We start from the raw sequence: 16,489 nt of genomic DNA on the forward strand, positions 1-16,489 counted from the left end.
GAGGAGTTATTTTCCGTCCGTTTAGTTATTTATTATGCAGTATATTATAATTTTTATTACATTTTAGTTTGATTTTACTTATTTATGTGCATTGCTTCATTAAGTTCATTATTTTTACATATTTTTTAACATCTATATAGGATTAATTACATTTTTAATTAATAAAACATTAGCTAAAATGTAGCTAGAATTGGTTTTTATGTATGGCGATATATACTGCATCACCAAAAATGACTGAGGTCATGTCCATGTGTTGTGTGAGAAGTCCATATATTGATCACATTTGTGATAGGCCTAGTGGCAGTCATTAGACACAAAATTTGATACTAATAAATATGTTCTGTCTGATTTAATTGAAATTTTAATTAGTGAGCGCCGCTGAAATGTCCTCACTAGTGGGTTGTTTTCATACTTTACTAAAGGTCAGTAGAGCCCTCACAAGTATAGCAAAACCAGTAAACACACACACACACACACACACACACACACACACACACACAACATGAAAGTAAACAACGGTACCTTCAGCACATCCCAGTATGCCACATTATTATTGGTGTCTTTGGTCAGAATGTGTCTCTTGTCATTCAGAATGTGGCACTGAATTATACTGGCGCCACCTAGAGGTTGAGACATATCAACAGATGAAGAAGATGATGACGATTATTATTATTATTATAATGAACAATTATTAAAATTTAACTAGTGTTGGGTAAGATACTTCAAAAACGTAATTATATACAATTAAATTACACATATATATACATATACATATACATATATATATATATATATATATATATATATATATATATATATATATATATATTTTTTTTTTTTTTTATTATTTAAAAATTAAAATACATAAATTGGCAGTATTAGTGCTTTAAAGCATCTCTTCTTTAAAATATATTAGTCTCAACTATTTAAATAAAGAGTTGATTCAAGAAATGAGGCATGTAATCCACTTAGTTATTAAAACTGTTAATGCACAAAAAAATCTTCTCTGTTAAACAATAACTGGGAAATATTTTTTAAATAATTCATGTTTATTAGAGGGCTAATAAATTTGACTTCAACTGTTTGTGCAGATCTGATTGTAAATATAATGACTAAACGATTTTATTTATGTGTGTCTGTGTGTTTATAAGGAATGAAGGACAGTACCTTTGATGACCTGCTCAGGCTGTGTGCAGAGCGGCGTCAGTGGAGCACTGCAGTCATTATCATAATCTCCAGACGCTCGGAAATTATGGATACCCTTCAGAGACTGAAACACACAAACATCATTTACTTACACGAGCTGGAAAGTATTTAAAAAAAACAAACGCAGGTCTTTGAAAGTGCTTGAATGTAAAGTTTCTGGTGTTATTTTAACAATTTTACTCAGCTTCTTTCAAAAACTGAACAGAAACCTTCGATTTAAATCTTGTACAAGACCTATGACAAATAATTCACATTCTAATCAATATTCTTAGAAAATTCATTTGAATATTATATTATAATATTATTGAATATTAACAAATAATATTATTCGAGTTATGATGAGAGAATTTTAAGTTTTGGGTGAACGAAGCCTTTTGAATATGTTAAGCTGCTGTGATCAACCCATTGTAATGTTTCTCAGTGAATATTAAATTATTGAAAGAGCTGCAGTTTATTTTGTATTTTTTTTAAGTACGTTTTCTATGTTTTTAAAGTAAATTCAAAGTAAAGCAATCAGTAATCTGATTACTTTTTACATTAAGCAATTAGTAATGTAATCAGTAATTTTCCAGTAGCAGTCAGTAATTTATTTATTTCTTTTTTTAAAAGTAACTTACCCAACACTGGAATTAACAATAGAATTTTCATAAACTAATATTATCAGAAATTAATAAATGCTGTAATATATTGTTCACTGTTTGTTTATGTTAGTTAATACATTAACTAACTGAATCTTATTAAATTGTCACCAAAAATATAAATATATATAAAGTTTAGCTATATTTTTCATTAAGGTTTAACTTGATGTACAAAAATACAGCTGAAATAAAAAATGTATAAAAACTGCACATATTTAAATAATAATAATAATAATAAAATGGTATGAATGAATATACAATATGGTATGAAAACAAAACCAAACTTTAATAATAAATAAATAGTACATTATAAAATGTTCCAAAACAACTTAAGTAAGAAAAAGACAACAGAAGTCACAAACATTTAACTGATAAATAATTAAATGCAAAAATAATAAATAAATGCATACATATACATATACATACATATATATATATATATATATATATATATATATATATATATATATATATATATATATATATATATATATATATATATATATATATATATATATATATATATATATATATATATATAAAGAGAACAACATTATAAATGAAATGAAGCTATTAATAAAAACTACACTAAATACTGCCTGTCTTTGCTCTGGCAAGATCAAATCAGCCTTCATGCATCAAATCTAATAAGTAATTAGTAATGTAATCAGATTACAATTTTCCAGTAGTAGTCAGTAATTTGTTATCCATTTCTTTTTTTTAAAGTAACTTACCCAACACTGGAATTAACAATAGAATTTTCATTGACTAATATTATCAGACATTAATAAATGCTGTAATATATTGTTCACTGTTTGTTTATGTTACTAAATACATTAACTAACTGAATCTTATTAAATTGTCACAAAAAAAAAAAAATACAAAAAAGTTTAGCTTTATTTTTCATTAAGGTTTAACTTGATGTACAAAAATACAGCTAAACTGAAATAAAATGTATAAAAACTGCACATATTTAAATAATAAAAAAATAGTCTAAATGAATATGCAATATGGTATGAAAACAAAAAACTGTAATAATAAATAAATAGTAAAAACAACTTAAGAAAAAGACAACAGAAGTCACAAACATTTAACTGACAAATAATTAAATGCAAAAATAATAAAGATAGATATATCTATCTATCTATCTATCTATCTATCTATCTATCTATCTATCTATCTATCTATCTATCTATCTATCTATCTATCTATCTATCTATCTATATATATATATATATATATATATATATATATATATATATATATATATATATATATATAAAAAGAGAACAACATTATAAATGAAATAAAGCTATTAATAAAAACTACATTAATTACTGCCTGCCTTTGCTCTGGCAAGATCAAATCAGCCTTCATGCATCATATCCAGTAATTATTCAGCGAACGTATTGGTGAAATTCACCCATGAACACTTGATTTTCTGTGTGTCTGTCCACATGTTCATGTTTGCGGCGAACATCTGGTACAGAAGAAACCGTGTGAATTCTGGTCCACATGCACAATTTAGACACACTTGAAGAACGCTGGAAACCTATAACCATTGGCTTTCATAGTATTTGATTTCTTATGATAAATGTATTGTGCATGAATTCTTTTGAAACTCTCACACAGTCACAGGTCTTAAAAAACAAACGCAAATGATAAAACGATATATTGTGCATCCTTAAAGAGACAGTTCACCCTAAAAAATGAAAATGTACTCACTATTTTTTCTCCCTCAAGAGTTTCAAACCTTAATGAGAAGATATTTTGAGGAAAGCTGAAAACCGGTAACCATCAACTTCCATGGAAGTCAATAGTTACAGGTTTCCAACATTCTTCACAATATCTTCTTTTATGTTCAACAGAAGAAAGAAACTCTTGAGTGAGAGTAAACAGAGAGTGAATTTTAATTTTTGGGTGAACTGTATTGAACTCACCCATTTGTTCACTGTGGACTTTGTGGTGGAAACCCAGATGGCGTTGTGTGGATCTGCTGACCGGTCCAGCTCCATCTGAAAGAGGACAAAAACATGGTCACACCTTATTTAAAACTGCACTGTAATAAAAACAATGCAATTATTATTAAACTCACAAACGTTTTTGGTCACATCCATAACGCATGTTTATTTTCCTCATTAAAAATATGAAAAATGTTTACAGACTGATATTTTTCTGATCTCATAACTCTGTGGTTAGTACTTTTGGAAAGTATAAACAGATGTTTCAATATAATGCTAACACATACTTTCTCTGTGTCCATAACGCTGGAATTGCTCATTTTCTGATCATACCTTCAGGACCGGTGCTTTCTCTTCGCAGACGAGCACCCGTATGTCAGGATTGCGCAGGTCAGTGCAGTATATTTTGCGGTCGCGTCCGCCGGAGTAAACGTGTGTGAAGGCCTCGTTAACCTGCAGAGCCCACACGCCTTCATCATGGACGCGGTAGGTGGCGATGCACCGCTGCTGACCCAAAGACCAGAGCCGGATCGTCCCGTCTGAACTGCCTGACAGACACTGAAAAAACACACAGAGAGAGATGAACACACAGCCGCTGGAGGAGGACAACTAGAGCAGAGGGTATTCAACAAAAATGGAAAGAGGTCCAGTTAGGGAAACTGTCTAAAAACAAAGGTCTGGAAGATCATAATGTCTATACATACACATATACAGTTAAAGTCATAATTATTCGCCTCCTGGATAATTTTCTTCCCCAATTTCTTAATAAACAAAAAGAAGATTTTCAACATTTCTAAACTTAATAGTTTTAATAACTGATTTCTTTCATCTTTGTCATGATGACAGCACATAATATTAGACTAGATATTCTTTAGGATACTAGTATTCAGCTTAAAGTGACATTTAAAGGCTTAACTAGGTTAATTAGGGTAAAGTTAGGGTAAATAGGCAAGTCATTGTATAACAGTGGTTTGTTCTGGAGACAATCCAAAACTAATATTGCTTAAGGGGGCTAATAAGCCTGGTCAAGAAGGCTCACCAGCGCCTATTCTTCTTGAGGCAACTTAAGAAGAACCAGCTTTCATCAGCCGTCTTGGTGAACTTCTACCACTGCACAATAGAAAGCATCCTGACCAACTGCGTCACAGTCTGGTATGGAAGCTGCTCTGTTGCTGAGCGTAAGGCACTGCAGCGGGTGGTGAAAACTGCCCAACGCATCACAGGGACTACACTGCCAGCCATAGAGGACATCCAGAAGAAACACTGTCGAGCACGCAGTATTCTTAAGGACACCTCTCACCCTGCTCACAGACTGTTCTCTCTCCTGCCTTCCGGCAGGCGCTTCAGGCTCCCCCGGACAAAAACCAGCAGACTGAGGAACAGCTTTTTCCCCAGAGCTGTCTCCCTTTTGAACTCTGCCCCTCACTGACTCGTTTGCCCCCCCCCCCCAATACACCCCCCACACTCCTCTAACTTAAACTCCTCACAATCACTGCACTATTTAACATTTGCACATTTAAAGTTTGCACATATTCATTGCACTGATTCATTTATTTGAACTGGACATACCCACAGCACATGGACATTTGTAATTGTTTATCTATCTGCACACTTCTGATTATTAATAGTATCCTGTACATATATTCATTTATTGTAAATCTGTTCATAGCTAATACAACCTGTATATAATGTTGATAGTACATCCATCTGTAAATATCACCATAGTTTTTCTATAACTGCACTTTATAACTTATACCTGTATCCTGCACTTGCTGCTATTGCACTGCTGGTTAGACCTAAACTGCATTTCGTTGCCTTGTACTTGTACATGTGTAATGACAATAAAGTTGAATCTAATCTAATCTAATATTGACCTTAAAATGGCTTTAAAACAATTAAAAACTGCTTTTATTCTAGCCAAAATAAAACAAATAAGACTTTCTCCAGAAGAACAAATATTATAGGAAATACTATGAAAAATTCCTGAATCTGTAAAACATCATTTGGGAAATAATTGACAAAGAAAACAAATCACAGGAGGGATTGTTTTGCTGTAATTGTAATTGTATTGGTTAGGAAGGTTGTATTGGTTCATATATTTATTAACGTGAACAAACAATGCACAAAAAAAGTATTTCAATATTTATTCATGTTTGTTAACAATGAAAATACAGTTGTTCGTTGTTAGATCATGTTAACTCATGGTGCATTAATTAATGTTAACAAGCATGAATTTATATTTTAATAATGCATTAGTAAATGTTGAACTATGACTAACAAATGTTGCAGTGTTGCTCATACTTAGTTCATGTTTAAAGATACATTAACTAATGTTAACTAAATGAAACCTTATTGTAAAGTGTGACCAATTTAAAGATAAATACACAAAAATGCCAAATCACAATACGTGTTTATTTAATAATAAAAATAAAAAAAATCTCAGTAAGTCAATGACTTCAGCTGAAAACACAGGCTTGTGTCCCACCTGAGTGCCGTCTCTGTTGAGCAGCAAGGATTTGACGTTGTCTGTGTGTCCCTTCAGTTTCATGAGTTTGGCACAGGTTCGTGGATCCCACACTCTCAGAACCTGACCAAAAAATAAGTACTTTCATTGACTCATTCAAACAACACAGTAACCAGCAAAAGACTACTAATATCATCTTTAAATAAATACTGTAGTACATGTAGTGTAAACATGTAATGAAACATGTAATAAAACAAGATGACAACCACAATTCAGTCTAATCTTAATTTCTGCCTTGCATCTTCCACTGAAAGCTGCTGTCATATCACAGACACTAAATGTATTGTGATGCCTCAAACCTTTTCAGTGGATCCCGAAACTATAACCGTCCCCATCTGATTCATGGCCAAACTGTAAATGGAGTCCTTGTTCCCGCTGAGAGAAGATGCTGTAAACACCAATAACAGACTGCATTTATCATCCACCTAAAATAAAGTCCAGAATTCCCTGACTCTTTAATATCAAATTTGGGTCTGCTGATAAAAGGAGACAATAAAAGCTTAATTAACTTTGAAGACTGCCAGTTTTACATTTTCATCAATGCATTTTGGTAAATGATCTTATGCAGAGCAGCTTGCTTTATTTGAACAAAAGGAATGATTGAAATAGACTAATGATCATTTAATTGTAGAATACACTAACAAATTGGGTCGGAACAAATGAACAAAATAGAGATGCTCAGAAATGAAAACTCTCAGCTGAAGCTGAAAATTTCAGATGCACTTGACCGAAAACCAAAAACAATTTGCGATAATTATTTATTAAATAATATAATTTTTGTAAGACTTTTTACATCAAACTCAATAACTTGAGTCAAAAAAAAACACAGGCCAATAAGATACCACATTTGTGACCATAGATCAGATAGAACAGCCAAAAATGGGTTAAAATTATAGATTTTTATGCCAAATTGGTGCTAAAATTACACCAAATTCATTTATGTCCAAAAAAATATATAATTAAAATATTAAGTAAAAAAGATCATGTTACATGTAGATATTTTGCAAATTTTCTACCACAAATATACCAAAACCTTTGACCATTTTTTATTAGTAATATGCATTGCTAAACATTTCATTTAGACAGCTTTTAAAGCCATTTTCTCAATATACATTTTTTTTTAACCCTAAAATCTCTTAAGTCTAACCCTCAGATTATAAATGTTCAAGCTGAAATGTTGGCAGCTGAAAATTCGGTGCATCCCTAAAACAAAATATAGCTATACATACATGATTGCATTTAGAAACATACTGCACATACATCTGTCTAATTGCATGTATATTTTTTTATTCCTTTATTATCTGTGTTTTTGTCCTGTCACTGTCATTCTTCAGTCACTGAAACTAATTCTTTATATGTGTAAACATACCTGGCATTAAAGCTCTTTCTGATTCAGAACAAACCAAACCATTTGGGTTAATTTTTTTACATTAACCCTTGTCCTCTGTTCAAATTGACTTCTCTTTGGTTATGTTGGTGGCTGTTTTTGCTCCATTGACTTTCATCATAACCACATTTATTGATTGCAAAGCCTTAACACCAAATAATCATGCATTGTTACTGGTTTACCTTGTTAGGAAGAGGTAAAATTTTTAATTTTTACTGTTGATCATCAGTTGGCAGCATTAACCCTTCAGATAGGCCTGTGCAAAAAATGTTCAGACTTTTAAATGGAGTAAAGCAGATTATAAAGTGTGTGCACAAATACACTTACTATGTTAACTGTGTTCTAAAAGCTGAGCTGATTGTGTTTTATTTTTTCAAACAAATCAAGGTAAGTGAGAGAGATAAGGTCTCTCTCACACACACTATACTCCATACAACGATATAATTTTAAGCCAAAAACTTAAGCTTTTTTGCACTTAAACTGATGATCAACAGTAAAAATTGCAACCTTTACCCGTAATCAAGAATGCATGACTATATGCTGTCATGGCTTTGCAATCAAAATGTGATTATAATGAAAGTCAATGGGGCAAAAACAGACACCAACATAACCAAAGGGGAGTCAATTTGCCCAGTGTGTATGGTTGAGCTTTTGCTAAAACACAGAGAAAGTTGTGGCAAAATTAAGATTCAAAATCCCCACAGAGTGGATGAAAACGACCCAACAGCATACAAGGGTTAAATTATAATTCATATTTGACCCAAAGTGTAGTTTTTTAGAGTGTATTGTAAACTCACTAGTGACAGTGTTATTGGATGCGGTCAGCGCTGTCAGTGTGTTCACATCCCAGAGGAAGATCTGTCTGTCCAGCCCGGCTGAAGCCACCAGCTCTTTGTCTTTAGCATACGCTAACGCTTTAACATAGTCCTAAAAAAAAAAACAAATATTCATTAACTGCAGAAAACAAGATGCAATAGACACTTCACTGTGAGTTAATGTAGTGTGTGAATATGAACAGTCAGATATGATTAGTTGTACGTCTTAAAGGGATAGTTCACCCAAAGATGAACCTTTCCTCATTTACTTTATGAGTTTCTTTCTTCTGTTGAACACAAAACAAGACATTCTGAAGAATGATGGAGAAATACAGTCATTGACATCCATTGTAAGAACAAAAATACTAAATACGAAAATATTACCCAAGTAAAATACTATGGAGGTCTATGGCTGCATTGTTCAGTATATCTACATGTGTGTTCAACAGAAAGAGAAACTCTAACAGGTTTAATAAAAGTGGAGGATCAGGAAATGCAGACAGAATCCACATTTCTGTGTAAACTATACCTCTAGGGCTTGACATCCATAATATTTTTAATGAAAGACAAATAAAAACAAGTTCATTCATTCTCTTTTTCGGCTTAGGCCCTGGGGATGCCACAGCGGAATGAACCGTCAACTTATCCAGCCTATGTTTTACGCAGTGGATGTCCTTCCAGCTGCAACCAATCACTGGGAAACACCCATACACAATCATTCACACACATGGAGGAAACCCACGCCAACACGGGGAGAACATGCAAACTCCACACAGAAATACCAACTGACCCAGCTGAGGCTCGAACCAGTGACCTTCTTGCTGTAAGGCGATTGTGCTAAAAACTCAAGTTATCAATGCAAAATATATTCACAAGATATGCTATAGTGTAATAATATCACAAAGAAAAGCGATGTTTTCTCCATCATACCAAATGTGATGCTTATTTTATTATATATAGAAGCACGATCAGCATTCTCAGATCCTTTTGCATTTAATAATACACTTAGCACCAGTAGTGGAAAGCAAAACAAACAAAAAATTCACAATTGTTTCAGCACAAGGCTTTGCTCAGAAATGCTCCACTCACTTTATAAATCAATTATATTGAAAGTTCAATTGCTAAAACATACACAACAGTTCAAGAAATAATTTGATATTGACTAATTATTGATTGACTGATTTGATGATAATAATTGTGGAACCAACATCACTACTTGCTATACACTTTTATACACATATACACTTATTTAACAACACACTTTACATGCCAATTTGCACATAACAGCTGCACATATAACGTTGTATATAGTAATAAACACGTACATACACTCGTCAATCTGTATATTTGCATTCACTACTTCTATTTTTTAATATATATATATTTATTATCAGTTTTTTGTCCTGTCTCTGTAATCCTGTTGCACTGTAGAAGCTCAGTCACCAAAACAAATTCCTCGTATGTGTGAACATACCTGGCAATAAAGCTCTTTCTGATCTTCTGATCTGATGTTTTAAACACTATATTGTCTTTTTTGTGCCGTTTCTTTAATGAATTAACTTTTTCTGAACAGCATTTCAGTTAATAACTCAAAGATCCAATCATAAAGACGAATCAAATAGGGTGAAACACTGCTATTATATTATGATTTTGAAGAAGCATTGTGCTGCAATTAGGTTTTTGGTCACTCACTCGCACGCATGCACACACTCAATTTGCTTAAAACATTTAGTTTCATCAGACATATCAGTACCTTGTGCGTTCGCAGTGTTGACATACAGAAGCCCTTATGTGCGTTCCAGACCTTCACTGTAGTGTCTGATGATGCTGAAATCACTGTAGAGACAATAGCAAAATGCAAGTTTACTGCATAAATACCATATTAGAAAAAAAAAACTCACATTGTGCGATTTTGTTTTTCTACAAGATACATTACACTTAATCTGCATGATACTGAAAAATATGTCAAGCATTATTGTTGTTGCAATATAACATTTTCCTAGAGAAAGGCTGTTGTTCTAGCTTATTTAAAATCAGCAAGTAATGATCATATCATACTAACATTAAAAGTGATTGATATTTAGCTAAAAAAAACTGTCAAGGTGAAAACATTTAGACTTTAAAACACCATGAATGACTAAAAACCTTGGCAGATATTCTATATTGTTATTTTACTGCTGCTTCCTCCTATCTGATTGGTCAAATTTGGATAAACAACGAATGCGACTGAAAGCTTCTCTGGCTATTTCATGGCAAAAACAGATAATATTTAAGATAATAAATATTAAATAAATTTAAGATAATACAATTAAATTAAACAATAATAAATTAATTAAATAATAAAAAGGTTTACAACAATAAAACTAAATCAATAAAAATAAATACATAAAATAAGAAAAATCTAAAACTGTTTTTTAAAACTTACTTTTTATAAAAATTACACTATTTATGAAGGATTCATATTTATAAATATATTCATATTTAAAAAGTCTGAAAAAGATTTTTAAAAAGGCATTGCAAAAGTACATATATGCAATAGCAATATTGACATTTTAGAGCAACTTCTGCTTTAAGTATATGTTAAATGCAACTGAACACACACACAAAAAAATAATAATATGCAACTGATTGCACCTCTCTTACATATAATATGCATACTCTTATCGAGAGAATAATAATTGTTGATTTATGTTCAGCCCTAAACAGCACTATATATTGCCAGCTGACGCTCCAACTAAACACTCACATGTCTTTCCATTGCAGCAGAGGACGATGTCATTCACCCAGTCTGTGTGATGCTCCATTGATGCAATGTAAGGATCCTGCTATAGGAAACCCGCACAGCTTCATTTATAGGCATCATTTACTCTGGTTATTTATTTATGTTTTATTTAGTGCTGGTCAAAGATTAATCACAATTAATCACATCCCAAAAGAAAAAGGTTTGCTTTGACATAATATATGTGTGCATTGTATAAATATAAATTCATCTGCATATATATTTCATATCTAAATATAAATAAATATTTTTTCATATATATATATATATATATATATATATATGCATGCATGTGTGTATTTATATACCTAAAACACACAGTACACACACACACACATATTTGCAAACTTTTATTTTGGATGTGATTAATCCAGATTAATTTTTGCTCAGCACTAGTTTAAATGCCATATCAGCAGCATGCATTTACTATAATCATGGAAAAACTTGAAGTATTCAATATATTATTTACAATCATAAATGTCTTTTAACATTTACTGCACAAAAAACAACAACACTGATAAAAAAAACATATAAGATGTTTCAATTTGATCAATGATAAATAAATATTCTGCATTTCTTCCAGAGGACACCTTTTAAACATTTATCTTATACATTCTATTAAAGTAGGTCTTTATCCTCTTGGTTCAATGACTGACAGGTTACCTTGTGCTGGTTGACGCTCCATATCCTAATAATGGAGTCTCGCCCGGCCGTGAAGAGCCGGTTAAGAGCTGGATCCAGCTGTAGTGCATTGACTCCATTACGATTATATTTCTCCACTTCATCTCTGATCACATATGACACCTGCAACACATACACGTACACACACACGTTACACATTTAAGACCACCTGCAACTATATTTCTAAACAATGGTTTAGAAAACTAGTAGTTATGACGGCATTTCATACTTATGCAATACATTAAAACAAACATCTACTTTATTTGGCTTTTAATTTAGTGTAATGTATTATCATGTCCTGTATAAAACTATTGACTCATATACAGTTGTTTTCCAGTAGAAATGTCTAGTCACAATATAAACACAAATCTTTCTCGTCACTTTGAAAGAAACTCTTGCACATTATAAAGACATACTAAGCTTAGTGACATATTGAACCACTTAAGAGCTTCATTTTAAAGATCTCTCGATTGTTTTGACATCATTTACTCTGGTTATTTATTTGTTTTATTTAGTCAAAGATTAATCGCAATTAATCACATCCTAAAAAGAAGAGTTTGTTTTGACATAATATATGTGTGCATTATATACTTTGCATCATACAAATATATATTTAATATCTAAATATAAATAATATTTTCTCAAATATATGCATGCGCGTATTTATTTACCTAAAAATACACAGTACACACACAAACACATTTGCAAACTTTTATTTTGGATGTGATTAATCCAGATTAATTTTTGCTCAGCACTAGTGTAAATGCCATATCAGCAGCATGATATATACTATATTCATGGCAAAACTTGAAGCATTCAATATATTATTTACAATCGTAATTGTTCCTTAACACTCATTGCACAAAAGAAACATACAAATAACAACAACACTGATACAAAAACATATTAGATGTTTCAATTTGATCAATGATAAATAAATATTCTAAAACTCGTCCAGAAAACATCTTTAAACATTTGCCTTATACGTTCTATTAAAGTCAGTTTTTATCCTCTTGGTTCTTTGACTGAGAGTTATGACTGCATTTCATACTTGTGCATTACATTAAAACAAACATCTACTTTATTTGGCTTTTAATTTAGAATAAACATGTAATATCATGGGGGGGGGGCAATTTTATACGGAAGTGTATATGACAAATGAAGGCCTGATTGATTGATTGATTTACAGTTGATTTCCAGTAGAAATGTCCATTCACAATTAAAATGTGCTGTCCACATATGTGCACACTCAAGTCCTAAGAGGTTAAAGGAATAGTCACCCAAAAACTTAAAAATCTGTCTTGTTTCAAACCAGTTTGAGTAATTCTTATTCATTTTATAATATAGTATTAGTATTTTAAAACAATATCAAGACGCTATACATCTTAAAAGGGAGGCTATAAGCTTTTTTTAACATGTTTGTATTGACAATGGGAAAGTATGGTATCAAAGCACTTGGAATGTGAATGTGATTTCTGATTATTTAAAGGGACAGTACACCCAAAAAATACAATTTCCTCTCCATTTACACTCACACCAAAGAAGTTCTTAACTTTTATGAATGTCATTCTTCTGTTGAACAAAACATACTAAAGAACGTAGCCATAGTTAACTTCCATAGTATCTCTGCACCTACTATTAAAGTCAACTGAGGTAAAGTAGGCTTAATATTACTTCAGTGACAACTTGTGACATGGTGCCTGTATTGTTTATTACTCTACTTGCAATATTCGGCCTGAAATGACATAAAAGTATGATTTGAAAACAACATTTGCACTATTTAATGACTGTGAACACTACTGTAATTTAACAGTCATCAGATGCTAATATGATTTCCCCATTTAGAATTTGCAAACACTTTTTTGACATTACATTATTAAGTAGAAAGTCAGAATGTGCTAATATAAAACCAACTTTGGCCCAATTGAAAGTCAAAGTCTGCTTTTTATACAATATTCCTGTTGTTTTGTGTTTAACCATTATGAATGTCTTTCTTCTGTTGAGAGCCACCTTGGTGTGAGCGTAAAAATGGAGAGGAAACTTTCATTTTTGGGTGAACTTTGCCTTTAAATAAACAGAAATCACAACAACACTTAATACATCACACAAAAACAAATGCTTTTCTTCCAAATCTTAAAACAACTCCTTATTTCAAGCACATGTATTGTAATATTTATATACAGATATGTATATTTTAGTACTCAAAATGCTCATTGCAATCAAACACACGTCTAGATTGTATGACAATATTTATTTAGCCTTGTTTGCATGTATTGATTTGTGTGTTCAAATATATTACATTTTTACAACACGCAAAGTGTATACGCTTAATATTTGTGTGAATTTGAATAAGTTTAAGGATGAAATGGAGACTGTCATCAACTAGAAACACCAAATGACCAAATTACAGCTCAACATCTGAGCAAAACCGGCGAATTTTTAATCTGCAGCCTATTGTGATCATGTAAACACCGACAAGGCCTGTTTATAGTATCATAGAATGCACTAATATGTCCACACAAACTAAATATACAGCATTTTTGAACAGCTGACTCAAAAAACGCCCCAAATATACAGTCGGAGAGGCAGTACAGTAGATTTTTTTGAGACACCGCCTGGCCTCCAGATTACTCTGCGCCACTCACACACTCACCACGCGGTTAAAACAGCAGTCGCACAGCTAGCAGCAGTACAAACATTACTGTCATCACGGAAAAAGCACACGTACATCACCAGAAAACACGAAAGAGTAAAAGACTTACCTGCACTTTCCTGCGCCCCGCTGCATTCTGCCTGTGATGCGTCGCCATCTTACATGTTGACGCCGTGACGCCACTTCCGTCACGCCAAGAAGAGCGGCCAGCCAGCGCGCGCTAAAATACATACATATGCCAGGACGGACGCAGCGAATAATTTATTTTCATATAATTTCATAAAACTGTATTAGTATTTTAAATAAATAGACATTTCTTTCAAAATGCGTTTTACGAACTTAGTATCTCGATTAAATTTAAAAAGTTAAGCTTTTTTTTTAATCATGGGCAATATTATAGATTTTATTTATTTATTTATTTATTTATTTATTTATTTATTTATTTATTTATTTATTTATTTATTTATTATTATGCTTTAAACAACAGATACATGACAATATAGTAAACAAAATACTACCAGGGTGATAGAAAGTAAATAATACAAGTACAAAAAAATAAATAAAACAAACACAAAAAACAAGAGTAATTAACTAAAATTCTTACAATTACAAACAAGCAGGACCTTTACATTAATAAAGACAGTTTTAATGGCCTTTCTATTAGTACTATGAGGCTATATTATAGATAAACGACGGAAAAGGCAACTAACTATGTAGGAATGCAAAAAAAAAAAAAGAATAAAAGAACAAAAGAAAAATCACCAACATTTTTTTTGTTTATGTTTAGTTTATATTTAATAAAACATGCAGTCAATCAATATGGAGGACGAAAGCTGCAAAAACAATGAATAAATATGCAAATTAATAAATAAATTAATTAATTAAATAATCCACAATTTTCAGTATACATAAAACAACCTATAAATTTGCAAATAAATAAATGAATTAATAAAAAAAAAAAAAAAAATATATATATATATATATATATATATATATATATATATATATATATATATATATATATATATATATATATATATATATATGTGTGTGTGTGTGTGTTAATATATATATGTGTGTGTTAATATATATATATATATATATATATATATATATATATATATATATATATATATATATATATATATATATATATATATATATATATATATATATTAACACAAATTAGTTCAGGCAGGAATTTGTAGATTTATATATACATTTATTTATTTATTTGCGTATTTATTTATTTATTTATTTATTGTTTTATTTTTGCAGGAATTTGTAGATTTATAAATACATTTATTTATTTATTTGCGTATTTATTTATTTATTGTTTTATTTTTGCAGGAATTTGTAGATTTATATATACATTTATTTATTTATTTATTAGCGTATTTATTTATTGTTTTATCTATGCAGGAATTTGTGTATTAATTTATTCATTTATTTGCGTATTTTTAATTATTTATTGTTGTATCTATGCATGAATTTGTGAATTTCTTCATTCATTTATTAGCGTATTTATTTATTGTTTTATCTATGCAGGAATTTGTGTATTAATTTATTCATTTGCATATTTTTAATTATTTATTGTTGTATTTATGCAGGAATTTGTGTATTAATTTATTCATTTATTTGCGTATTTTTAATTATTTATTGTTGTATTTATGTAGGAATTTGTGTATTTCTTCATTCTTTTATTTGCGTATTTATTTATTTTTTGTATTTGCAGATTTCTTCCTCCATAAATCAAACACAAAATATTGCAAAATTGTGTAAATTATTTTAAAATAAGACAACAAAAGCATTATGTTGCTGAACATAAAGTTATGTTGAACAATT

At 30.8% G+C, this 16,489-nt stretch overlaps 1 protein-coding gene across 2 annotated transcripts in view; it reads right to left on the reverse strand.

Annotated features, from left to right (window-relative positions):
• The window catches only part of wdr48a (WD repeat domain 48a), a 23,574-nt gene extending 8,767 nt beyond the window's left edge, over window positions 1-14,807 (reverse strand). The window contains exons 1-11 of one of the 2 annotated variants that reach the window (XM_056451082.1): window positions 14,754-14,807; window positions 11,974-12,114; window positions 11,278-11,356; window positions 10,285-10,367; window positions 8,514-8,643; window positions 6,629-6,717; window positions 6,291-6,392; window positions 4,139-4,363; window positions 3,785-3,859; window positions 1,168-1,270; window positions 523-620 (exon numbers count right to left, since the gene is read on the reverse strand). In XM_056451082.1, the coding sequence (XP_056307057.1) occupies window positions 523-620; window positions 1,168-1,270; window positions 3,785-3,859; window positions 4,139-4,363; window positions 6,291-6,392; window positions 6,629-6,717; window positions 8,514-8,643; window positions 10,285-10,367; window positions 11,278-11,356; window positions 11,974-12,114; window positions 14,754-14,801 (1,173 nt within the window). In that variant the 5' untranslated portion in view covers window positions 14,802-14,807. The remainder of the gene's footprint in view (window positions 1-522; window positions 621-1,167; window positions 1,271-3,784; window positions 3,860-4,138; window positions 4,364-6,290; window positions 6,393-6,628; window positions 6,718-8,513; window positions 8,644-10,284; window positions 10,368-11,277; window positions 11,357-11,973; window positions 12,115-14,753) is intronic. The other variant, XM_056451081.1, reaches the window with a different exon arrangement.
• Window positions 14,808-16,489: the final 1,682 nt, after the last annotated feature.

This window comes from Danio aesculapii, chromosome 24 (genome assembly GCF_903798145.1).
Source record: "Danio aesculapii chromosome 24, fDanAes4.1, whole genome shotgun sequence".
Taxonomy (NCBI): Eukaryota; Metazoa; Chordata; class Actinopteri; order Cypriniformes; family Danionidae; genus Danio; species Danio aesculapii.